This window comes from Lepidochelys olivacea (genome assembly GCF_965140295.1).
Source record: "Lepidochelys olivacea isolate rLepOli2 genome assembly, chromosome: 2".
Classification (NCBI taxonomy): Eukaryota; Metazoa; Chordata; order Testudines; family Cheloniidae; genus Lepidochelys; species Lepidochelys olivacea.
In genome coordinates, this window is record NC_140412.1 from 123,307,769 (window position 1) to 123,335,448 (window position 27,680).

The 27,680-nt window shown below is 39.0% G+C and overlaps 1 protein-coding gene across 3 annotated transcripts in view; it reads right to left on the reverse strand.

Annotated features, from left to right (window-relative positions):
- Positions 1-27,680, reverse strand: part of RELCH (RAB11 binding and LisH domain, coiled-coil and HEAT repeat containing) — a 122,147-nt gene that overhangs the window by 39,421 nt on the left and 55,046 nt on the right. For all 3 annotated transcript variants that reach the window (XM_084618704.1, XM_084618703.1, XM_084618705.1), the window contains 10 exons: positions 24,414-24,526; positions 19,169-19,259; positions 14,934-15,005; positions 9,887-10,027; positions 8,860-9,024; positions 7,927-8,074; positions 4,473-4,629; positions 3,777-3,900; positions 2,465-2,513; positions 1,444-1,523 (listed from right to left, as the gene is read on the reverse strand). In XM_084618704.1, coding sequence (XP_084474830.1) covers positions 1,444-1,523; positions 2,465-2,513; positions 3,777-3,900; positions 4,473-4,629; positions 7,927-8,074; positions 8,860-9,024; positions 9,887-10,027; positions 14,934-15,005; positions 19,169-19,259; positions 24,414-24,526 — 1,140 coding nt within the window. The remainder of the gene's footprint in view (positions 1-1,443; positions 1,524-2,464; positions 2,514-3,776; positions 3,901-4,472; positions 4,630-7,926; positions 8,075-8,859; positions 9,025-9,886; positions 10,028-14,933; positions 15,006-19,168; positions 19,260-24,413; positions 24,527-27,680) is intronic.

Genomic DNA, 27,680 nt, shown 5'->3' on the forward strand with positions numbered 1-27,680 from the left:
ACTTGACAGACAGTAAACCTGTTTAGACTAGATTAAAGATGGTACTACATAACATTAAAGTTAAGCATCCTCCTAATAAATGTACTTTTGCCTTGTGATCCCATGTTCTGATGTCCGAGAGTCATTTTATTCACCTTAACAGTGTAAAAGCACATTGTCATACACTGTAAAGATTTTACATTTGTAATTAACTACTTTTTCTTCATATGGGAGAACTCAGTGAAAAATGAGAGACCAAGTCATCCAATAATCAATCAATAGAAAATAGTCTCACAATAATGGAAAAAAATGCACAAGTCATGATAAATCAAGGACGCTGCTGGAGCAGATCTCATTCACTGAGTTTCCAATTCATAAAACTTAGAAAAACCCGTATTGGGGTCTTTAAAGGTGATCTGTAAAGGATAAGAAAATGTGCCCTCTTTATTTATACATAATAAGGAAACCAAAGTCTGAAAGGGTTCTTTCTCTGAAGAATTTCTGTACCTGATTTCAAGCTTAAGAGCATCAAATATGGTCCTTGCAGTTTTGCTAGAGTCCTTTTTATGGATGACCCACATATGTATTAGGAGAGTTCTTAGCCCTTAGAATGAAGGGATGTAATCCTTAACAAGAGATCTTTCTGCTCAAATATTTTAGTTAAATAGAAGTCAACAAAATACCTAGAAGAATTCTAGTTTATCTGCTCATTCAAATTTTACTTTCTCCCATGGTATCGGTCATAAACCCAGACATCCAAGCCTCTTCTACACTGGGAAAATTTACAACCCCCCTATCCACAGCTTTAGCCACTGGTTTAGCTGACTTAATGTTTGTACTGGTGGGACCTCGAATGTAGAAAAAAACCTCCCTCAACTGGACCTGTTTTTACAACTGTTTTGAATAGACCGGATTTCAAAATTGACTAAAGGACTGTATACAAAGTCTGTTTGAGAGTCTTGTGTATGCTAGAGCTCTCAATCAATGCTAATAATATCCGTTCATCTGAAAGTGTTATAACACAGACTGAAATTTATTTTGGGCAAATTTCCCCTGTGCAGACGTGGCCACAGTCACCCTGAAGTTTTCAAGGATAGAAAAAACCCAAATTTCGAAGGTTAAAAGAAAAACAATCCTCCTTATTTTGAAAAAAAAAACCTTTCAATTCTTTTATACATCATAAAGCAGCTGAAAAAAAGCTATAAGAAATCAAAATTTCTTCAACCAACACCAAACAAAAATATCACGGTTACCCAATTATAAACCAAGCTTTATTCAGATGCTACTACAAATTACTGGGCTTCTGCTTTTTATATCAGAAATTCTCTAAGATATTTATCATGTTAATCTGTCCATCCTCTTTTACAGTTTGAAGTTTAATTTACATACAGTAATTTATTCAAAGGGCTGTAGAGGGAGTTCTACATTTGAATACTAAATTAAAAAAAAAAAAATCACACTTACCTGAATATAGCATGTAAGGACGCCTGTTGCATAGATGGGAACTGTGGCTTTTGTTAGTACCCCATTCCCTGCTGTGGAATCTAAAGTCATTGATATAATGTATCAGAAAAATTTAAAACAGAATTCCTTATCTTGCAATTAATTACTTTTGGACAATATTACAGCATGTTCACCTTTAAGAGTGATTCATTAAGTTTACATGTTCAACATATTGAGTGGGTACACAGAGTACTACATTTGAGATCTACGTTTAAGCAACATTCTAGGCTTGACAGAAGAAAAATAATGGAGAGATACAGTTGCTACTGCAAACAATTCCTACACTAGGTAATTTATTGAAAATTCCTCCCGTTGCTCATGCCAGTTCAGCCGCACCACTGGGAGCCTTAGCGTAGATGGCTCTCTGGTCCGAGCAGGCATTTTCAACAATGGACCAATTAAATAAGGCACAACTAATTAAAATGGTGCTGAAAACAGCTGCTGGAGTCCATGAGCCATCTATGCTAGGTAACTCAATGTTACCAAAAGTGGTGCAGCTGAACTGGTGTTAGTAACTGTGGGAAGTTTTGGCATGTAACTCAGTAGCAGCATTAACAATTTATTTTAAGGTGCACAAGAGTGTTCAAACTGGTCAAAATACATTAGACAGTTCTGGTTACAGACTCACGCCAAGATGTTAAAAAATGGGTGCCTAAAATTATGCTTAAATCCTTATTTGGTCACCTAAATAAGTGGCCTGATTTTCGAAAGCACTGAGCAATCAGTTTCCTTTGGCCTTTCAATTAAAATAGACAGTATTATGCAAATATTTATTTTCATTTTAAAAACATAATTAAAGCAGCCATGTCAATTTAAAATGAATTTTACTTTCAAACTAACTTCTGATTACAGATTTTTTTTTTTTTTTTTAATTTTAATCACTTTCATGGACCGATTCCAGAGACAAATAGTTTACAATTTTCCTCAGTTCAGGATGAGGTTGATTTTTATTCATGTTAATAAAAATGAATGTGCTACTCACCAATGTTTTCTTCAGACAGTCTTAAGATTTCTTGGAATTGTGGTTTTACCTACAGAATAGATGGGTACCCAATTTAAGAAAATCTGTAACAAGTGTCAGTTTATTTATAAAAGCATGTAAAGACCAGAGAAATGAAAATTTTGGAGACACTGACAGAATACTTTGAAAGTTTCCCCAAGTTTTCTCAAAACTCAAGGGAAGTGTGATCTCATGAAACCAAGCCTTATACTGAGCATCTGATACTGAATGAGGGGGTAAACATCATCAATAGTTGACTTTAAAGGCAGAAGGCACTCAGCAATGGGCAGAACCAGGCTCTATTTGAGCTGCACAGTACCACAAAAATTATGCTTACTGCAAAAGCAGTGGCGGGGGAGGAGGAGGGCAGAAAAGGGATTTACAGGTTTTACAAGCCAACACAAGTATATTGACGGATTTCCCTGAAACTTCCCCAAAATTTTCTCCCCCAGCCTGTAATGACAATTTATACCAAAAGGCTTTATAAGTTTAGGGCTCATGTCCAAAAGTGACCTTAGACTAGAATGTGGAATTAGCCTTCTCTATGGAGACACTTCTTACGGCTCCAAAATACTTGTGTCAGTCTTTGTAAATACTCCTTTAAAAGACAGAAATAAATTCAGTGCAGACATTTACTCTAAAATATTTTCAAAATGGACAATTATTTTTTCAGCTGATCTTCACATATCTCTAAAATTTTACTGAGTAATTATAATCCTTTAAAATATTATTCTTTATTGATTTACAATAGATCTTGCCTTGCATTCTTTAAACATGTTGAACGAGGAGAATACTTATTTTAAATCAACAATCAAATATGAATGAATGAAGGACATGCAGATATATGTGAATAAGATTTGGCACACAAAATATATTGTCTAACATACTATATACACTAAAGGAAAACTGATGTCATATTTCATTGAAATTAGGCCAGAGTCTCCAGCCCAATGTGTCCACCAAGGAAGAGTAAGTAGTGTGTCAATGGGCGCCTCCCCATTTCAAGTTGGGTAGGATGGCAGTCTGGGAACAGAATCCCTGCCTGTAGTACGAATAAAGAGACATCATGAAAGGTGAGAGACACAAATGGCATTCAAGATGAGTGGAGAGAAAGACAGAATGTGGCCAAGAGCCGGTTTAAGACTGGCAAGTGAAAATGTGACAGTGATTTTTGACCCTGGAATGAAATATTATAACTCATCTCTCATGTAAGCACATCATGTAAATATGATCCTGTATATTAAGTATTTCTATATTTAATGAATCTAAGCTAAATACAGAAGAATTCTATTACCTTAGTGTTTGTGAAAATTTTCCCAAATGTCCTGCAAAGCCGCCAGAAAAACCTGGAGAATTCATGGACGCAGGCAGTTGAGGCAACATTGATTTTGCCAACTATTTCTATAAGCTGTGGTAACCTAAAAGAGGAAGTAGCAGCACGTTAAAAAGTTACTCTGCACGTTTCCTTCTCTGTGATTTCACTTCACCCTACAAACTGACTGCACATTGTACATCATCACTGACCTTCCTGATCATTGCCAATTCTAATCCCACTAATACAATAACATTAACAGTTGAAGTAATCCCTTCTATAACTCTCTTTGTTTGGGATAGTGGAATACCATCCCCCAGGAGTGTTTGGCACTTGAGTTTCAAATACATCCTTTTATTGTGGAATACCATATTCTGCAAGCGTCTTAAAATAACAGAATCCTCACTCACTTACATAATGATGTATTTCTAGATCAGCACAAAGAGGAAATCATAACTTTTTGGTACAAATGCTATTAATTTATGAACACATTAAAGGCCATATTTTTTCCTGAACAAATCAGAAAGAATGGAATTCTCGGGTTTTTAGGTTTGCAAAGTAAACAAAAATGACAGTTAAATATTAAGATAATGAAAAGAACCTGAACTTTTCACGAATAACTATTTAGAAGGCATGAAAGTTTTGTATCAGGAGGGCAGGAAAAACAGATACACTCACAGTTGATTGACAACCCATAGCAAAGTCTCCCAGCCTGTGGTACCCTCAAGTTCCAGTTGGTAATCATAAAGCTGCAGCAGCACAGCTAGCTGCTCACGGCTTCCAATGATAGTAGCTACATCCTGAAGAGGTGACACAGGCCGAGGGAATCTAGTCACTGTAACAGCAGAAGACATAACCATGTGTTAAAAAAAGAGCAAAAGATAACCTTGACGTGATGTCCATAATTAAAAATAGTAATTATTAATTTGAACTTCTACAGCATGTTCCATCTAAGCTATCAAAGTGCTTCATAGAAATAAATAGGTCAAGTCTAAGTCATAAAGGTAGGTGGGGACTTTACAGATGGGGAAACAGAGGTAGAGAGGTAGGAAGTAGAGAGACTAGGAGATTCTCCAAAGATCTCATAGCAACTCTGTGGAGGAGCAAGAAATAGAAAACTGGGTCTCCTGATTCCCTGTACTATGCTTTAAATCACAAGATTATTTCCTTCTTTCCATATTAATCTGAAGGGAATTCTATGTTTTTGATCACTAAACTTCTTCTGAGGCTAAAATTCAACAATTTACAAAACATAAAAAGAAGGCTAAGGAGAATTCTGGAGGCAAGCTTATGAACCTAAGACAATATTTTTAACATAATGGTTATGGATTATATTAACCTAATTTGGTTTTTATACTCTCAACTCCTCCTAAACATGTATATAACTGTACCTTGCAAAAAGTTCAACTATAAGGACATGATGTCCCCTATTGCTGAATTCACTCAAAAAGAACATATTGGGTTTCCATCAGAAGTTACTAGAACAATGGAAATTGCATACATGAGATTTTTCCTTTATGTATGCAGTGTTGTTGTAGCCATGTTGGTCCCAGGATATTAGAGAGAAGGTGGATGAAGTATTATCTCTTATTGGACCACTGGATCTCTTAACTTCTATTGGTGAGAGAGACAAGCTTTCGAGCTCACCTACCTTGTGTCTCTAATAATGGAGAAATTGTCACTAACTAAATTCTGAAACTTTATAGTATTCTAGGCATAGACAGGAGTGACTTAGGGTAAGCGTTCATCTGAGTCACTGATGGCAGTAAAAGTTTAACAGTTATATGTTAATGTCAAAAATTCAGATGTACATATCAGTTAACTTTTAGAATTTTTAAAATCTAAAATATTCACACATCCTTTGTATTTACACACAGCACATTACTGTTTGTGTAGGGTTATGGATTATGTACAGCATCCCCAAGTTTCCTATAGAGCCAGTATTGCCAGTAAAGCCTAAAAAGATTAATGTAATGTAAAAATATTTTACAGCCTCGGAGAGCTGATTATGGTGTATCTACAGTCCAGTCTATTCAGTACCTGTTTAGACATTGTGTAGGTATGCAATAAGTGGAGAAGGTCCTGCACTATTATCCTCTACTACTATTTCAGTGTGAAAAATGTACCACTTACATTATTGTACCTCCTGACTCAGAGAAACCAATGAAACAAAAGACGACTTTAAAGCAGTTAAGATGTATTTCCCTATGTATTACTGGCTATGTGCTATTCTTGAGAGTGATCATCAGAAAGCCCATGCAAGAAACCTTTTATGTTTACAAATTGCCTACTTAAACAGGCATGAAATGCAGACAGCTTCTGATTACATTATGTAATTGGTTTACACAGGTGAGAGGGAAAAAAGTATTAATTTTGGATAAGTGAAGGAAAACCATATAAAGAAACTAGCAGCTGAAAAATCATCCTTATAGCACGGTAGGTGTGTACTATCTCCTGAACCCTACTTGTGATTGGGGTGCCTTTGCAGTGTCCCACCCCATTTTGTGCTTCACAGGGATCCTCAAACGAACTCTAGGAACACTTCCCACCAGGCCTCAACCCCAGTCCTGTGTCTCACTCCCCATAAAAAGAAAAGGAGGACCTGTGGCACCTTGGAGACTAACAAATTTATCTGAGCATAAGCTTTCGTGAGCTACAGCTCACTTCATCGGATGCTCAAATAAATTTGTTAGTCTCTAAGGTGCCACAAGTCCTCCTTTTCTCTTTGCGAATACAGACTAACACGGCCGCTACTCTGAAACCTGTCACTCCCCATAGTTAGGGGTGAGGGATTCCCAGCTCTCTTCTTCTTATCTGGGTCACAGTTCATTATCTCTGCAGAAGCCCATCTTACTCTCTGCAGCGGCTTCTTCAAGCCAGCTATAGATTCTCAGGCTTCTGTTTCTTGAGCTTTCTCTAGGCTTCCTGCCTCTGGCAGTCTCTGATACTCTCAACCACACCCTGCTGCCTTTTAAGTTAGAATCACCTGATTCATCTCAGGTGAGGCGCATCTTGTAATCAGGGCTGGCTTAGCCCTAAACTGTACAGCTCAACAGCAGGCGCCGATGACCCCCATTACAAATCTCCCTGAAAAACTGTAAAAAGAAAAGGAGGACTTGTGGCACCTTAGAGACTAACAAATTTATTTGAGCATAAGCTTTCGTGAGCTACAGCTCACTTCATCGGATGCTCAAATAAATTTGTTAGTCTCTAAGGTGCCACAAGTCGTCCTTTTCTTTTTGCGAATACAGACTAACATGGCTGCTACTCTGAAACCTGAAATATTGTGTTATTAGACAAATGGCTATCCTTTTGGACTCTTTTTCTATTGACAATCTCTGTAGTTCATTAAGATTTTCCTGTTTCTTTGAACATACTAGCTTACTGTTGCTACTAGATCTGAACTCTTATGTAAAATGGGGGAAAAAAATGTAGTTTCACCAAAAAAGAGAGAGAGAGAGGAACAAAGAGAAAAAGGACATGGCAAAGCTTTACAAGTTAGTGCTGGGAGCAAATAAGTCTCTCCATTGGCTTGGTTACATTAAGGGAACTTCAGGCAACTCCAGAGATGTACTACTAAAATAGATTTGCAGTGACAGCACTTGAAAAAGTTTGAGATTAAAAAAAGGTTCCTGAGTTTGGAAACCTAAAACCACAATGCTAAACATACAGTGAGGTTATATAAAGCTACAAAGTTTACATTACAATTTCCACTGTTCTACATAAGAACTCTACAGACTCATATATTTCAACTAAAATATAGTTTCATAGAATCATAGAATATCAGGGTTGGAAGGGACCTCAGGAGGTCATTTAATCCAACCCCCTGCTCAAAGCAGGACCGATCCCCAATTAAATCATCCCAGCCAGGGCTTTGTCAAGCCTGACCTTAAAAACTTCGAAGGAAGGAGATTCCACCACCTCCCTAGGTAACGCATTCCAGTGTTTCACCACCCTTCTAGTGAAAGTTTTTCCTAATATCCAACCTAAATCTCCCCCACTGCAACTTGAGACCATTTCACCTGACCCTATAGAGTTTCTAGCTTTTTTCTATGTATTTATTGTTGACTGATGTTAGATTGATCAATTGGATTCTAGAGAAAGTTTTCATAGTATTTAATGAATTAGATACCTTCTATTGGTGGCACTTCACCCTGGAGCTTAGCTTTGCTTGTGAAAGGTGCATTCTGTAGTACCAGTGAAAACAGTGAAGGAATCAAGGACTGCAAAGCAGAAAGATACATGTGTAGCTTATGTTCATCCAGCCCATGATCTCCTTCCTGAAATACAAGTATGAGGTTTTTTAAGGGTTTTCATATTTTTTGTTGGTTTAATGTCAATTAAATGTCAATCAGATAATGGCAATTATCGATCCCCTATCACCACAGTATTTTAGTCTCTCTCAAGAACGCTCAACAGAAACACACCTTGCACACTCCTTCCATACCCGCAAGAGCAAGATTAATGACTTCACAATTCTTGTGTGTGCGTCTACCTCTTTAGGTGTTAGAAAAAACAGTAGAATTAAATAAAAATAAGTAAGTTTTGTATTAGTTCTGAAAGTGGTTAGGTTCCATGATCATTCTTATATTCTGAAGGATCAAGATTCTGAAGGATCAAGATTAATAGTTCAAGAATGCAACTTTTATACAGGTGCTGGACAAGAATTCACAAACCCACCCATTGGTCGAGAATTCGAAAATACATGATCTGCACTTTTGAGATAAGAATGAGGCCTTTCTATTTTGCTATTTATTTCTTGACAATGTTTTCATTTTGTTTTAGTACTATCCATTTTGATTACTTCAGTCCATTTAAATGTTTGTTTCCTACCATTTCCATTAAATTTAGGCATGTTGACTACAAGGTCTGAAGCACAATCTAATTATTTTTTCTTAAGAGCAAAAGCTATGAAATCCCAACATAAAAGTCCTGAAAAATTCTCCCCACAAACCCACTGTAGGAACTGGTATTTTTTTTTTAAGTGATATGAAAATTAAGTGTGCATATCAGATAAAGATACATAGAAAAAATCTAATTAGAGATGTATGAATTGAACACCTACCCTGAGTAACTTTTCAATCTTATTAAGCAGTGTAGGTATAAGATGTGACTGTAAATTTCCCAGTTCTGTAGTCCAGGCAGCATAGGCGGGTAAAAATACCTGATGTGTTGCACTAACTACTCGTTCTGAGGGATCTCCTAAAGCTGAAAGCAGCAGTTCGAAACCCTGGCAGAACACAGTAAAGCACATATTACAACTGTTGTGTATATATCATTTTTCAAAATGCAGATTACAAAAAATAGAATATATCTCAAGCAGTGAGGAAATGTGCATTTAGAAGGGTTAGATTGCTATCTATTATTTTAGAGTTATTAAACTGATATAAAAAGTACTTGTCACTGTAGTATATGGATGACCTACAAAACTGATACATATCAGTAACCCTCAAACAAGTAATTTTCTTCCCTCCTTTAGTTTACTCTTTAAAAAAAATAGTGAATATAAGCTAAATTACCAAACATTGGCAAGGGTGAAGCTAGCTAGGTGAAAAGACACTCACATAAGAAGATGGATACGAACAGACTTTAAACACCAACTTAAACAAGTACAACTGGAAAACATTCTATTCTGAAAATATCCTGCTCCTATTATATAATATAAATACTACACTATATATTTTCTGTACACGCTGTGCTATATATTTTCAGTATTTCATTTCGAAACTTTGCTAGGTAAATTATGATGCCACAAAAGGGATTATAACTGCAAGAGATTAAAAAGTTGTATTAGAGCCTTAACATATGATGCTCAGGCACTGTCCCTACAGGTTTATGCAAGTAAGTACTGGGACTGAGGTGTAACTGCTCTTCAATGTGAAAAACAGAAGGACAAGTTGAAGAAAGTACCCTATATGAAGCTCATCCCTGAGGTACTACAGATAACTGGAAATGTAACTTTTCCTCCTTTTTTCATCACAGTGACTAATTGTGAGTAATTTACATGAAAAATACTATATTCAAAAGTGTCTGAAGCATGGATGCATCGTAACATGTATTATATACATATGGACTTTAGCCCTGAATGATACCTGTTGGTATTTGTCTGGATCATCTATATATCCCATGATGATACCCAGGCTTTTGATCACAGCTTCTCGTACCAGATCTGCCTTATCTTCCATTAGCATCTGTTGCAGCATGGAAAGCACCAATGAACTACGAATCTCTTTCTAAATATACAGAGAAAGATATATCTGCTAAATATGTAAATTGAGTAAATACTTTGCACATATATAGTAACTTCCAAACAATGAAATTTACTTAATCACAAGAGTATTGTGAGAATAAAGTATTATTGTCATTTTTACTGATGGGGATGCTACATAGAGATAGAGTACCAGCAACTTCCACAAGTCCCACTATAAAGTCTACCGTGAATCTAAGCATAGAACCCAAGTCCTCTAACTACTCACGAGAATCATATATTGTGAAAACATGGAAAGCATGTAATAACTTCTTGCTGACTTTTCTGACGACACATCTAGAAATAATACAAATCATATCCTGGAAAGTGATACAACTTTACTGAATGTTGATAACTCTTAGCCTTTACAATACTGGTCTGATGAAAGCAATTTTGGCTACAAAAAAAGTTCAGCATCTAAATTGTGCTATAACATGGTTTAGCCAGGCAGTTGGATGTCAGATTAAAAAACCCTTAGATTTTAACCTAAAACATTGGTCAACATTAAAAAAAGTATTCGCCAACAATTAACATGTAGTAGCATCTGAGATAGAATAGTTCTTCCCTTCACATTGAATAAGAACACTTACTTTCTTGATATTTCTACCATGATCATTATGGTATCTGAGCCACTTACAGAAAATAAGTTACAGTATTAAGACTTCTTACTACAGTAGTAATCACTTCTCCTCTAATGGAGGAATTCTTTTATCAGAATCAATTGATATAGGTCTTGATTCAGAAAAGAGTCTATATTCAGGAAAGCACTTAAACATTTACTTATGTCCCACTGAAAGTAAATCATAGAGATGGGTTTTGCATTTTGTCCTGAAGACAGTGAGAATTTTGGTTATTTTAATCTGTCAGGGTAGGTATGGAGAGGGAGGTAAAATGGATTGCATATCCTGAACTTAACCTCCAGCATCATTTGCCTGATGTGATTCTCCCACATGTGGACAGAAAGTAGAAGAGAGTGTTTCCAAATGGCAGAAGGTACACGGAATGGTGTAGATGTAGCTTGGTTTTGTGGTGTTCCAGGCCCAAGACCAGCACATCAAAACTAATGCTTAAATTATAAGTGTTCAGAAGCAGACGCAGAGGAAGCAGGTGGTCTCTTTCTCTGGAACCTTGATTTCTTCCTGGGCAGCTCATAACATCTCTGGAATTCTGAGAATGAACTGGGAAGGATCACTGTTGTCTGGGATCCACTAACAGTTTGAAGGTGTGTAAATCTGAAGGGATCCTAAATCCTTAAGAGTATGCAAGGACTCATCAGTGGATTCACTGAATAGCTTTAGCCCATCAAAGGGGGAAGAACCTCAACCGTGTTTTCGACCTGCCTTGGGAATCCAGACAGCTGGAGTCAGAATGCCTTTCGCATGACCACTATTGTCGAGATGGATCAAGTGGTAGCGTTGGCTGAATCCAACGAGACCTGTAACAATGTTCTAGCTCAGTGGTTCTCAAACGTTTTTTTTCGCAGACTACTTGAAAATTGCTGAGAGTCTCAGTGGACCACTTAATGATCTTTCCAAATTCTGTTTGTACCGTTAGCTAACTATTGGAAAGCGCTTTGGATAAAAGCACTATATAAAAAAAAGTAGTAGTAAACTTTTTTTGTTCTACAAATAAAAGCACATAACTCATGTTTTCATAACAGTAGTCTTACCTTTCTAATGCAATGGATGTGCCCTCTCTCCCCTGCTGTGACAGCCCCTGATCTGGATCTGGGAAAGGGGACGGGGGGGTCTCTCCCTCTCTCCCCCGCCATGGCAGTCCCCAAGCTGGGGATGGGAAGGGGCAGGGGGGTCTCCTGCCGTGGCAGCCACTGAGCTGGGTTGTGAAGCAGGGCCATCACTCTCTGGCAGCTGCAGCCCTGGAGCTCTTGCCTCTTTCTCTGGCCACCACAGCCCTGCACATCCCAAATAACCTCCACCCCCTCTTCTTACCCCACTGCCCCCTCCCACCGACCCTCTATTTCCCCCAAGGCCACCACCTCACCTTACATGTGCGTCTTCTCCAGGGTCCAGGCACCTAATTAGTGGAGCCACGCCTCTGTGGCCACTAATTAGGTGGGTGGCCCTTCATTCTCTTGTGTGTGGCCACCCAGGCATGCACCTTAGAGGGAACTATTCACAGAACACCTGAATGGAGCTCGCGGACCACAGTTTGAGAACCTCTGTTCTAGCTAACAGCTGAACCTTGTTAATCAGAGCCTGAAGCTGCTCACAGTAATCAGCCAGCAGATGATCAAGAAAGGTGGTAAATTTGGCACAATTTTAATGACTGTACTTTGTCATGAAAGCTTGACAGTCAGCTATCCTAAATTAAAGAGTCGCAGATGAGTATGTCTTTCTGCCAAATAGATAAAGACGTTTTGGTCTTTATTACATGGTGTGGTCTTTCCATGGTGTTGTCTGCCATGCCTATTCACTGCCTACACAACCATGAAGTTTGGTGCTAGATGGGTGAACAAAAATTCGCGTCTTTAGCAAGAACATAACATTTCGTATTGGCCTATTTACATACTGGTGGTATCGTCGCAGGGCTCCATCAGATGGATTTGGCAGGATCCAACAGGGCCTCATTAACAGCAGGGCAACTCAGGTAGAGACAGTCAGTTGAAGAATATCCAGGAACTTATGCTGCGAATCCCCGACCTCTTCCAAAAAAGGATCTGTAGAGCGGTTCATTAACTCCCGGAAGTGTCTGAAGTTATCAGCCATAGACAGGTGGGGGAGGAATCACCTAATCTTGGGAAGATGAAGAAATATTTGAAGACTGTCTTCTTTATCTGCCCTGGCCTCCAGCTCCTCAAAGGACTCTTGTGCCTGAGGTAGTGGAGGAGGGCCATTTGGAACAGGGGAGCATCTCCCTCTGTTGTCCCCACAAGAAAGATTAGGGGCAAGAGAAAACTGCTGTTAATATCCAGTCCAAGAATCACGGTATCGCCACTGGGGGGTCCAAAAGGCATTGGGGTTGCATCATTCGTGCTCAAACCAGGTTGTGGGAACACAGGTCTGCCTTTGATGCAACTTCTTGCTCTTTTCAAAAGTGTCAGGAAGGAGTTCCCTTATCTGAAGAGTAGAGGAATCTTGGACTGAGGCATTTGAATTGGAGGATAATTCCTCCTCATTAAGGTAGGGAGCCCCAGACTCACTGAAGGCATTGGAGAATCAAGCAGTAGTGGGGAAAGGTCTACCTTGGAGACTATGGCTGTCTTGGTACTGACAATCTTTTGTAACCATTAACAACGGAGACTCCAATTCCTCTGAAACAAGTAAGTACTTAAAGAATTCGAACTCCTGTGGTACCAGGTGGGCTTGGAGAATGGGACCCTGTTCCACTATCAGTACCGAGGATATAAGTTGATCTGGAAAGTTCCTTCTAGCTAAAATTAGTTGGTATTGATGAGGATGCCTAAAGAGGCATCGAGACTGTATGAGAAGCGTAGCATCTTCCTGGCACAATGCAGTTTTAGGGGGGTCAATTTTGATACAAACAGTACAGAAGGAGTTGTGGGCACTGTTCTCTTAGAACTGGAATGCTTAGGTTCTCTTGTTGCAGTGTTCTGCTTCTGTGACGCTGAAAGTCTTGGTACCGAGGCATGTTTGTTGCCCTTATTCTCAGAGGAGCCTGAAGCTCTGGACAAAATGTTGGTACCAACAGCATCTTGCGCCTCAGCTGTACCCAGAGGTCTCCATGGCAGTCTTACTTCACAGGGACCAAACTGGGTTTTCTTTTTTTCTTGGCTCCTCTTTCTATGGGTCTTCATGGATTTACCTCTGGTAGACCCAGGTGAATGTACCGAAGTTGAGGGGGCATTGTGTTCACTCAGAGACTGATGCCCAAAGGGGTAGGGAGGTGTCTCCTGGTCTGGATATGAGGCCAGCTGGAGGAAACGCTCCATCATTAAGAGTCTGGATTTTAACGACTGATTCTACATTGCCCTGCCTTTAAAAGCGGAGCAAATGGAGCACTTTTGCATGATATAAGACTTTCTCAAACAGCAGATACAATGGGAATGCATGTCACTGACCCAGACAGCCTCCCAGCAAGAGACATGCCATTTGAAGCTCAGAGAGCCTGGCATACACCAGGGCAATGGTTATCTCAACAGGATAAGATCCCCCTGAAAAGGCAAATGGGAACAAAAGAAAATCCCCCTAAACCACTTCATAAAATAAGATAAATAATAAAGAAAGATAACTAGACAAAGTTGTCAGGTTTGAACAGTAAGGCACACTAACACTGGCTCAGGCCAAGGCAGCTGAGAAGGAAATGTGGGTGATTTGCCCATGCAGCCCCATAGAGCCTCAGAGCAGGGCATGAGGAAGTGTAGGGCTCATGCATGGGCCAAATGGGCACAGCAACCAAAAATCTCCAATTAAAGGTGCAAGTGGTGTGAGCACACCTGAAGTGGAGCACCTCTAGTGGAGCACTTCTAGAATATAGAAGAATATATAATGTTACAACCAACATCATCCCTCAAGATATTTTCCCCCTTTGAATGTGAAAGTGGTAAGTGATAGGGTAACAGCCAAAGCCATTTGTTCAGACGTGGCCAAACCGTGGCTCGTGAGCCACATGCTGCTCTTTTACAATTAAACTGAGGCTCATGAAGCTCCCCCAATCCCCCTTCCATTCTCTGCCTATGAGACTGGGTGGGGCGGGGAAGTCGGGACTCCTACCTGCAGTGGGGTGGTGGATCTAGGGGCTTCTGTCCCATGGAGAGAGGAGTCTCAGGGTGCAGCAGGAGCGGAACTGAAACCCCAAGTCTTGGCATGCTCAGCCGTCTCTCAAACTTCTGAAGATTGTTTGGCCACCCCTGCTATATGTTTTCCTCTTACTCTCTACCAAACAAAGTGTTAGCAGTAAATACAAATACTTACAGGAAGATAAGGTGCTAGAGCTCCACAGGACTCTGCCACTAGTAATCGTCTCTCTGGGTATTTGTGATTGATCTGGTGAAGAGAAATAGAACGTTTACTTATTCTATAGTAACTGTGGTTCTTCAAGATGTTCTCAGTGTGGATCCCGCACTATAAGCACACATAGAGCCTCAGGTAAGCAATATCAGATGTTTTTGAATAGCAGTGTCCAATAGGGTTGGGAAATGAAGAATATCAGCAGTATCAACCAAACAGTGATTGTAGTACCTCTCTCTCAAACCTGATAGCTGATTTAGCAGCTAAGTCCAAGACTTAGTGTTTGATAAGGGTCAGCGGATTACTCTACACTATCACCTTATAGATTTCTGATACTGGCAGATTTCTGAAGCAGGTGGAGAATCTTGCTTGCACTCTGGCGCAGTGGGCCTTGAAGTTTGTTGGGAAAAGTACACCAGTCAGCTGGTAACATAAAATATATATATAAATATTTATTTTTTTGGTGAAGAGATAACTTGATCTTTAGAGTGCCTAACTACAGCTAGAAAGAGACAGGGTAACAATATGAATGGGTTAGTTCTGTTGATGTAATAAAGCAGAAGTCCTGGATACATTTAGTGTGCACAGTTTCTTCTTCCCTGGGGCAGAGTGCAGCTTTGGGAAGAAGGCAGGCAGATTGACTGGTTTAGATGAAATTCTGAGAGAATCTTAGGGCTGAACTTTATGTGAGTCTCAGCACTACCTTGTTCCTATGTAATGTCACATAGGGGTTCGGCCCCAAGAGCCTGAAGCACAATCACTCTCCCGGCCAAAACAATTGCCGCTAGTAAGACAGTCTTCAGAATGAGGGATTGTAAGATGCATCCTGTGAGAGGCTCAAATGGAGGCTCCAGGAGCCTCAGGAAAATTAAATGTACATCTAGGAAAGAGTACTATCTTTGACAGGTGGATAAGTGTGTAACTCCTGCAGTGCGGACCTTAATAGAGCTGAACTAGAGCTCGGTCTGTTTTAAGTGCAAAAATGTAGTTGAGGATCTTTTGTATCGTGGTATGGACTGAGTCTAGACCATGTTAGCTTGCTGACATACAGAACTTCTTCCATTTAGATGAATACATTCTTCTGGTTGATATATTCATGTTCTGTATCAGGGTTTCCTGGATCTGTAGAGGACTGTCACTATCTGTGGTACTCAACCAGCCAACAACCATGCAATGACTTCAGGTCACAGAACTGGTTGTGGTGGCGCAAGATCAGGCCCAGGTAGTCTGAAGATGGGACGGACATTTGTAGTAGGTCTGTCAGCCAAAACTGCCTTGGCCAGTATTAAGCCATGAGAATAATCATGTCTTTGTTCCTTTTGAATTTGGAGATTGGGCTGGGGATTAAGGGAATCAAGTGGAATGGCATATAAATGTCCGTGGGACCACTGCTGAAGGAATGCATCTGGCCTCATGCCCCATGTGGAACAAAAGTTCTGGCACTTGGCTTTGACATCAGTGTTGAACAGGTGTAGTGCCATCATCCCCCAACATGAGAATATTTGCTCTACGATAGTTTGGCACTGGAGCAGCAATGAGATTGAAGAACATATCTTGCTTACAAGGGCCCTGGGTTGGATGAATATAAAAGTGCTCAAATCCTTTTGGGGGCATCTGATACTTTTTTTCCAAGCACTCGGAGGCAGGAAGAAGAGTGGCCGGTGCCTCTGAAGTCTCATTTGACAGTTATCAGATTCCTTCATTATTTAGGAGGGCGATCCTGGTTTGTGTCAGCAAACTCAGGACACCAAAGAGCTTGTGAGACTTTTCTTGCATGAACGTAGTCTTAACGTCCAGCGTCTCCGCAATTTGAGACAGGAGGTCCTGGAAGTCTTTAAAGTCCTCTGTTGCTGCTGGTGCTACTACTGCATCCAGTGAAGAGGATTCGTTGGGAGAGGATGGCGGGTGTCATTGTCCCTCTATCATCTCCTGTTCCCATGGGCACGGATCCATGTCTGGTTTTGGTGTATGGTGCCATCAGAGCACGTGATTTCCTCCTTTTCCTAGAAATGGAGGAGGCTAATCTGCTCGGACAAATGGGTGGACAGTTTCCAATAAGACCACTGGGGTCTATATAGCATGCTATAAATGTATTGGCATAGTGAAACTGGTTAGCCAGGTACCACTCCTGCACTGGTACTCTGAATGGGGCTCCTTGATATCCTTCCTTGCATCATTCTCTGATGGCAAGATAGAGTGATTTTGCTTGATGTTGGAGACAAGGAATTAGTCAGCAATGGCAAAGAATAGTATCCCTTCTTTAAAAGGTAGCATACCAGGAACAGCTTTAGAGACGATACAGACACCTCTATTACATATCCCAGCTCCTTGCTCAGCTCAGTCATGGGAACCAATACCGGGATTGGCGCTGGGTCTCTCTGACTGACTGCTTGGAGCTTTGCCCTTGTTGGAGTGATGTCTCATTTTCTCCCTCTGGGACTTCCCTTTGGTCTTGGAGTTATTTAGCTTGGTCTGACTGAGTTGGTGTCCCATTTAGGAGCGGGTGTCGGTACCAAGTTTAACGACTGAGGTGCTGGTTTTGAGGCAGTTGGTACAGGAGCTAGAGTAGCCTGTACTTGGACAGTCAACACTGAGGCAGTCTCTGCTAACTCTGCCAGTGTCCTCTTGGCCTTCCCTTCCACTGCCTGAACCCACACCATGATGTGTGCTCCAGGGAGCGCTAGCCAATGGTGATTTATCTGGTCTTGCTCTGATCGTAACTGTCACTCCAAAGTCACCTGCATGGACTGTTTCAAACAGATGTAGCTTACGCAGAGAGTCATTGGACTTGCAGGTCCTGACAGAGAAGAACTTAAATATAGAGCACATGTCCAAGACGCTGCTCTCTCTAGGCAGGAGAGTCACTGGCTTTGACATCTTTGATTAGGATCAGTCTGTTGCAGGATGGACAGAGTTTGAAACCTGAGGTTTCATGTATTCTGCCATGAGATATGGTGCTTGGCACAAAGTGCCTCATGCCGCTCTACAGAAAGATGTATAGCGGAATCAATAGACTGAAACTAAGATTTTTGTCATCTAATAGTTGGAAAAGAACTGGTTTAAGAGTCTCTGAAGAGAGTCAGAGGGTCAGGGACTTGCTGGATTTCATCTTCCTGCCATGGTGGTAAGAGGGAACTGAGCTATGCCACCTTTTATGCCTTCATGCAGGAGCACAAGGAATCACACTGTGTATGCGCAGTCCTCAGGCACTGCTATTCAAAAAAATTAGAGCTTGGGCTCATGAGGCACATCTGCACTTACAGTAGGACCTACACCAACATACCTGAAGAACAATACATCTCATTAATTCCCTTTAAAAGCTTTTTCTCCCAACTTCATATCTACTTTAATACTAAAATTGTTCTGTTACACTTCAGCTAGGATTGCTAAGCTCTTAAATATTAGAGATTTTTAATTATAATGAACACTCTCGGGGTATCAGATGACACATCATTGACCAAAATTGATCGAAATATTCTTCCAACTAATATTTAAGGTATGGAATTTAGAGAATCATATACTGGAAATGATCATTTACATACTTGAAATGCAAGTTCCTATTCCCTGTAATGCCTGTCCTACAAAGCATAATTTGCATTTTAGTAAGTTTTTTTATGTAGTATATTACAGATAACTACAATCCCCTAATTCTCTTTGGCTGGCTTCCTTTTTCTTGGCGTTTGCACTATCAATGCTGCACAAAAATTTGTTATCAAACAAGATGGAAGTGTCTCCATACATCAAAAATATTTTCAGAACAGAAAAATGGGCCACACTGGGTGAGTCCAATGATCCATTTAGCCTAGTGTTCTGTTTTCCAACAGTGGCCAGTGCCAGATGCTTCAGAGGGAATGAACAGAACAGGGCAATTATCGAGTGATCCATCCCCTCTTGTCTAGTCCCAACTTGTAGCAGTCAGAGGTTTAGGAACACCCAGAGAATGGGGCTGCTTCCCTGACCATCTTGGCTAACAGTCACTGATGGACCTATCCTCCATGAACTTATCTAATTCTTTTTTTAACCCTGTTATACTTCTGGCCTTCACAACATCCCCTGACAATGAGTTCCACAGGATGACTGCACTGTGTGAAGAAATACTTCCTTGTTTGTGTTTTAAATCTGCATAATAAGCAGGTTTAAAACAAATCCTTAGTAAACTGCAGAAACTCTACTGTTGTAAGCATGAAATATTCAGTTACCTGTTCCCAACATTGTGGTAAGAGTTCAGCTTCTACACGTGTTGGTCCAACATGTCGAGCAAATGCCACACAACCAGTCAATATCATCTGTCTGAAAAACATCAAAATCTTTAACTTGTTTACATTGTAAATGTTTTCCTACAATAAATATTTTATGCCTCCATTTTATATCTGCTTTTTAGGAAAAGAAGATATAATAGGCTGAAAGGATTATTTAGAGCAGTGGTTCTCAACCATGGATCTGGGGCTGACTGGGGGCCTGCAAGCAGGCTTCAGGGGGTCCCCCAAGCAGGGCCAGCCTTAGACTTGCTGGGACCCAGAGCGGAAAGCTGAAGCCCCACTGCATGGGTCTGAAGCCCAGAGCCCTGTCATCCGGGGCTGAAGCCAAAATCTGAGTAATATAGCTTCGAAGGGACCCCCTGTTTGCTACTCCCTGTTTGCTACTCCCTAATGCCAGCCCTGGCTTTTATATGCAGAAAAAAAACAGTTCTTGTGGCACATGTGGGCTATGGAATTTTTATAGCATGTTAAGGGGGGCCTCAGAAAGAAAAGGCTGAGAACCTATGATTTAGAGGATACCTATTCTCAGATATACATCATCAATAATTAAGCCCCCTTACTATTTGTTAGTTTTCTAATACTGTTAGAATATCAATGCATTAGTAAAAAAAGTGCACTACTACATAATATTTTGTGCCTTAAATGCTTGATGAACCTTGTTAATAGCAGTAATTGAATTTTCCTTGAGAAGTGGTTTCATGATATATACATATACACAAACACTTTTTTTTAGGTGGATAAAATTCTCGTCCACAATATGTGGACTCAATTCTTGTCAGAAGGCTGGTAACAGTAATTATAACTTGGAAGTCTGGAATTCTATGTTTCAAGAATTTAAACATTTGCAAAGTAACTGTTTTGTCTAATTTTGAAAGTAGAGAATGTTAATATTTTACTGTTGTGATGGTATAATATGTCAGACTATGGATTAAGGCTGTTCATGGAAAACATGGAATAACTGTTTGTAACAGAAGTATTTGTTAGTGTTTTCTGAAAATGGTCAGCTCAAATAAAGTAAATCTAAAGTTAGGAAGGTTTTATTTAATCTACTGCTTTTGACACAAAATTGGTCACATGGGCTTTTAAAAGAATGATCCTATTACTCAGTCAGAAAGGTATCTGAAATCTTCAGACGTACTCAAGTTTGTAAAAGGCTGACAAAACTGTGACCCGTTAGAGAACTTAATCAGACTATGCAATCACTTTAGTTTAAAAACTTAAAGAAATCTGAATTTCTTTAGGGACTCTATCCATACACCCAGTTTACGAAAGCAAAACTATTCCTCCCCGAGCTGCAAAAATGTTATATATTTCAAGTTTTTATTGCAAAAGGTTTGATCAAGTTTTACCTCCTTCCCATGGCTTTTGATTACCAGTTGAATGGCTACACCTACATCCAAAAAGATCAATTTTAAAATAAAAAGCTAGCTCATGAGGCACCATGCAAGTAGGAGGATAGGAAAATTCTTCAAAAACCACCTGGGAATACCAGAGCCTCAATGCAATGTTTTCCAATATTTGAGTTCAAGTTTAACTGTGGTTTAAAACATCGTCTCCTTTTCTAAAGATGTATATATGAAACCAGAATCCATGCAGAGTGTGTATGTGCCTCCTTACCCTTTAAGAGGAGGCGTGGACAGAGACTCAAGAGACAGAACCATGGTAAGACATCTGTAAGGAGGTATTTTTGAGGTCTGAATCCGGAAGACACAAGAGGGTCAAGTCACAAGCACCTGTGGATTCTCCTTAGCTAGCACTTGTGACATTCCAACTTCTACTTAATAGACACCTATCTTGCTACAACTTTGCCTATTTTTGCATGAGTTGATAAGATTGGGGTTTAAATAACTTTGCAAGTAACGTAATGATTACATTCATAGCTGCTCTTAATAGAATGTTACGTTCTACTAGCCATGTCAGCAGCCAAAATAAATGTGTACATTTTAACACCTTAGCATAGAATGAATATAATACCATCCCTCCAGTAAGTTTACCAATCTACTTGTGAATTTACACATTTACTGAAACAAATCAAGAATACATCAATTTATGATGTTAATTATTGTCATGCCTACACATTCTTAATGCAGTTCACAATATGTCCTTAAGGTTGAAAGGCAGGGCTTCTGCTGGTTATTTCTCACCTACACACTAATCCATCACCCAGTCCTCTGAAAAGGAGGGATACACCCACATCAGAATGATTTCACAAAGGGAATGGAAGGTGTGAGGAATGGTGGGAAAAACCTATTGTCAGAGTGAACTGGTTTTCTTCTTTAGTCTCTACTACAAACAACAGACCTTTAAAGTTAAGGAAGGGGATAAAAGGAAAGGGAATTATTAAATAAGAATCAAGCTAGTCAAAACTCATCTCTAGGAGAGATGCAGTAGTGATCTTCCCCAAAGAATCTTAAAATTGTGAGATATGACAAAATAGTAAGGTAGTTTGCAAGTGTCTGCAGTTGGTTCTTTTTTCAGCTTGGACAGCACAGCTGCACCTCAACATAAAAAGAGAGTATACTGATGAAAAGTTTCACTGCAGTATCCGATTATGCAGTTGTGACAGAACTTGAATACAGCACGTCTTTGTGCTGGAATTGTGTCAATACTAGGAAGGGTTATTTGATGTTTTTAACTCAACTGTTGACCTGAAAACAATTCTGTGCCCTCCTAACCTTGCAACCAAGTTAGCTCAGGATCCAAAAGTCTCTTATGAGGTTGGAAACTGAGTTTTAATGCACACTTCAAAAGGGAACATGGAAATATGAACACTTTTCAGAGTTTCCTGAAACTGTCTTTGAAATTAATATGAAAGGCACCCAAAAACAACTTTAAAATTGTCAAGAAATGGAAGTCTGAAATAGTTTCCATACAGATATTTATTAAAATATTTGGTAAAACCTATACACTCTTGTATATATAGCCTCACTGCTCTTAATAATAAACTAAAACAAGCTCTTTCATGTTTGTACATATGATGAATACATACAAATTGGTGGCAACATGCTTATGGGCTAATGTGATTATTACCCATGGATAGTGTGTACACAGTCAAGCATATGTAATTAAATCCTCTGTCTATTACACTATATAGTTAGTATGTAATAAGTATAATTCACCAATGTTCAACTAGCTATTAATAGTTCAATTACAAATGGGATCACACTATAGCAAGTCTATGTCACATTTCACCTTATGTTTTTATGTAAAGAAAAAAATAGAACTAAACCTGCTGAACTGATGCACCAATCCCCCGACCCTCCAAGGCACTTATGAAAGTCCATCCATTACCCATCTGAGATATTGTATACTGTAGGTCTCTACACAGTGGTTGATCTTGAGTAGCATATGAACACTGTACCTAACAGAGCAGACTGACACCACCCTTTCAAATCATTATGTCTGAATGGTTTTGACTATTTCCACTTGCATTATCCTCCTGACAAGTGGTTGTACACCGTTAAGACATAATATAAACAAAATTTAGGTAAAATGTTGACTGTGCAGTCAGTGTTGAAGAAGAAACACTTTCCTGCTTGTACTCAGAATCTTATTTTGATTTAGGTTCATACATTTGTTAGGATTCTAGGGATGTAAAATTTGGGCTTTAACTAGACAACTGAAGTTTGAACATAGAGATCAGCTAATCAGAGGAGTATTAGAATGTTTACTAACTTTACTTTTAAGATATGAACTTTGTTGCATGGTATTGCAGAAATATTTTTTCTGATATTTTCTGCTGGAAAATTGACACCTGAAATTTTCAGATATCATCCCATATTTTATAGTAAAGGGCTGAATGTGAAAGTTTAAGCAAAATATTGTTGGTTCACTTCACTTTTATTAGCTGGAAATCAGATGTCTAGTTACAGCTGTAAAGAGGCTCCCAGAAACTCAGCTTGATAAAACTGCAATATTTGGATCACAAATGACTAAAATCTTACAACAAATTTGTGCAGTTCTATATATTAAAAAAGTACAGAATAATGTTAGCAACACAAATTGTATTGGGACATCCAAAACTTTTTCACTGAAAGCACTGTATATTTTGGAGGTGAAATTCACAAGCCTGAAGATCCTGAAAAGGAACAAGGACTCACTCTTTACATACAGGCTTTCTGAGACCCTATGACGTAGGTAGCAATTTCCAGGTTTTGTGGACAGAGAAACATCTCACTATCAACTGCTCATAGACACTAATATATATCATGTGAACAACTGATACAGCTAAAACTCCTTTGTTACATGAGAATGTTGTGATGGCAGAGAAAATATTTAAGTAAACACATAGAAAATAAATTCTTTATACTTGACTCAGGAGAAGACAGCACAAAGCAATGACAGTTCAAAATGCTTTAGAGTAGGTCGTCTTAATGAAAAGAAAAAAAAAAGGGAAGAGAAATGTTCCAGACAAATGGTTATGAAAAAATCTTTCCATTATTAAAGAAGGAAACATACCAGCCAGAGTACTGTCTTTCAACCTTAAGGATAATCTTAACAAGAGAGAGTAAAAGGGAACACAAAGCAATACTTCCCGAGTACTGCTTAATGGAGAATTAAAGGTTTTTTTTTTTTTTAACTTACATTATATGAGATCCTAAATCATTAACACAACACATATGTAAAGCTAAACTACAAACAGTTTCAACATTAAGTGAAAAAGTCTTACCTGCCAAAACCAGACTTTAGACCCTAAGTTTTCTGCAATTTTCTTGCAACAGCTGACATCACTGATCCCTGAAGAGCAGGAACTGTTTTCCTAACATTACTTTAGGTGTCAGTAAAGTAATTACATATTGGAGAGAAACTAAGGACCTAGGGGTCTTGACAGGTGAGTGATGAGGGAACTAGTTTTAAAAGACTGGCATATCAATATATCTACACAAGTATTAGATTTATGATCTTAAGCTTATTTAAAAAAACATTTCAGTTCACCTTTTTTCTTAAAGGAACTGAAATATTATACTGAAGTTTGCAGAGTGTATTCTTACATTTCAGTAACTATAAATTACACATGGAAGTGCAAATCATAGAAATGGAAAGTCCCAAAGTCCACATTAGTTTGTTAATACAATGTGAACTGAATGAAAATCAACCAATAGCCATGTAAGAGCATCCAGTTTCCATTAAACCTGCTTCTCTGTCATAAGAAAAAGTACCCCATGGCCCGGCCCAACACACACACCTTTGTTCATCATCTGGTCGTTTGATCAAATTGAACAGTATGTGTAGGAGCTGATCTCTCTCTTTGGGTTCAGGATGGAGGCAGGCTGTACACAGTATGAGTGGAATCAATTCCTAAAAAAAATTGTGGGTGGAGGAAAAACCAAACAAAGTAAAAATGCTTTGGGCAAATAGTCATTAATGGCAGAAGAAAGTGAAATGATATATCTAGCCTCACAACAGCAAAACAGAAACAGAAGACATTTTAATTGAAGTCTCTCTCTTATAAAGTGACCTGAAAATGTTAAAAAACTTAAGAAAATTATGCGCTAAATGCCTCCTTTTCATGATTTCAAGAATTCAGCACATAAAATTTAAAACCCTACCAAGATTATTAGTATTAATATTTGCAGCTCACCTCTATTGATAATTCTAGGACAGTGATGATTAAAGTTTAATTTACATTATCTGCAGGAACTTTTAATCAGTTGAACAAAATATGTTGGTTAAAAAGTTTTAAAGCTTACACAAAGCTCATTCTGAGAGGCTAATTGTGTCAACATGGATTTAAAGAGAAAAAGAGTGTCCCATTCACACAATTTTGATTGTACATTTGAATCAAAGTGTCAAAGCAATACGTGGTGCAAGAATTTGCACAAACAGGCCCCTATGGTATTTATATGAAGTACGGTATGCTTTTAAAAAGGGGATTTTTCAATAAAAAGGAAAAATTTGAAATTGAATTCTCTTCCCAGAGCAATAAAATTCCCACAGAAACAAACTTCTGTTTGAGAATGTTTCCTCTGAGAATGAATATCATCAGATTTTGAGGAAAGAGGTTCCTACTACTGTAAACAGCCTCCCCGCCCCTCAAAATCTGATGATATTCATTCTCAGAGGAAACAATTTTTAAAAATATGGACTGGAAATCCCTTTCCTTGACCTCAGTCATCTTAGGCCCCCACTTGATAACAGCACAACTACCACCTAATTCAAAATGAAGGTTAGGGAGAGAAACTTCATGGTAGGGTAGACAGAGAAAGAAGGGTCTGCTGAGATAACATCATTAAAAATGAAAAGGGCTCGCAACATGCAAGTAATTCGTTTTCCCCCTTTGGTGTGCTCATTTAGCAGTTTTTAGATTAACAAGCAATGAAGAGCAAGCTAGAATAAAGAACAGAAATTGGAAGACACTGCTGCTCTAGTAACTTTGCATGGAGACTTGAGTTTCTGCTTGAATCAGACTTTTTGAATGGGAACTTTTTCTAATTCAGTAAATGATATTGACAGACTAGAGATATGATGGGAAGGATAACATTTCAATGATACAAGCTCACTTTTCTTGATTTTTCAGTTTCTCTATTGATAGTAGATTTTATTATAAAATTATGCGTGTTGTACAAGTTGGCCAATTCCTGCCAATGGAAGAGCTATCTTTGCAGTTTGATTTTTGAGGCAGATTTAATAAAAATGTTTTGCACTTATGCAGCTTTTCACCTCAGGATTTCAACGAGACACGTATATACATTAAATACACATCACTGAGGTAACTACAGGTAAAATTTATCCCAAATGAGGTACAGCTTGGAAAACCATAAGTGAAACAGGTTCTTATTCATTACAGACTGGAGGGGACATGGGAGTGTCTCATCTACTCTTGCAAAATCCAAAGGAGAGTGGGGGTATATAATGAGCAGGTTTGGCCAGTTTTGTTATTTCCTTTACTATATGTGTCAGATAATGATGTGACCAGGTACTTTTTATAGGCCAAGACAGAAATGTGTGCACTTTGTTAAAGTTACCTTTTATTTATTTAGCTGCTGTGCTATACCCTTTGTAACTTTCTTCCTTCAAAGATTTATTCCCTTCTAGAACTCTGAATGCTAGATTTTATTTTATATACGAAAGACTCTGGGATTTTGCCACATTTAAAAATCTGATAGTCTTCTTTTTTTTTTTAAAGGGTTTGTTGTATATTTTTGTTTTGTACTGCACAAAGGAAAAATAAGCATCTGATTTCTTGATGCAGTGGATTCCAAAATTGTATTACAAAAAAAGAACAGATTTTACCATGATGGCTGTCATATTCCCCCTTCTTCAAAAAGTGTTAGCTCGTAAAATCATAGAATACCAGGGTTGGAAGGGACCTCAGGATGTCATCTAGTCCAACCCCTACTCAAAGCAGGACCAATCCCCAAATAAATCATCCCAGCCAGGGCTTTGTCAAGCCTGACCTTAAAACTTCTAAGGAAGGAGATTCCACCAGCTCCCTAAGTAATCCATTCCAGTGCTTCACCACCCTCCTAGTGAAAAATGTTTTTCCTAATATCTAACCTAAACCTCCCCCACTGCAACTTGAGACCATTACTCCTTGTTCTGTCATCTGCTACCACTGAGAACAGTCTAGATTCATCCTCTTTAGAACCCCCTTTCAGATAGCTGGAAACAGCTATCAAATCCCCCCTCATTCTTCTCTTCTGCAGACTAAATAATCCCAGTCCCCTCAGCTTCTCCTCATAAGTCATGTGCTCCAGCCCCCTAATCATTTTTGTTGCCCTCCACTGTATTCTTTCCAATTTTTCCACATCCTTCTTGAGTGTGGGGCCCAAAACTAGACACAGTACTTCAGATGAGGCCTCACCAATGCTGAAGAGAGGGGAATGATCACGTCCCTCGATCTGCTGGCAATGTTCCTATTTATACAGCCCAAAATGCTGTTAGCCTTCTTGGCAACAAGGGCACACTGTTGACTCATATCCAGCTTCTCGTCCACTGTAACCCCTAAGTCCTGTTCTGCAGAACTGCTGCCTAGCTACTCGGTCCCTAGTCTGTAGCAGTGCATGGGATTCTTCTGTCCTAAGTGCAGTACTCTGCACTTGTCCTTGTTGAACCTCATCAGATTTCTTTTGGCCCAATCCTTTAATTTGTCTAGGTCCCTCTGTTGTCCTATGCCTACCCTCCAGCGTATCCACCACTATACAGAAATTTGAGATCTCTTCAAGACAATAAAATTTGATCAGATTTTGTAGTATGTAGGATACAATTTCCCTACAATGGGTACTGTGTATTGGAAAGACCTTTATATATTTAAAAAAATATTCTGGTCTCATTTTCCTGCAGTCTGCCATATGCCAATGTTATCTTGATATTCTGCCCATTAATTCTTCAGCTTTCCTTGATCTGTGTAGAAGAATATTTAGTTTTATTTAAAAACTACTGAGAAAGGAGGAATAGGGTTTTTAGCATGCTGGATCTTTTACTGTTATGATGGTCTTTTGGATAGATGAAG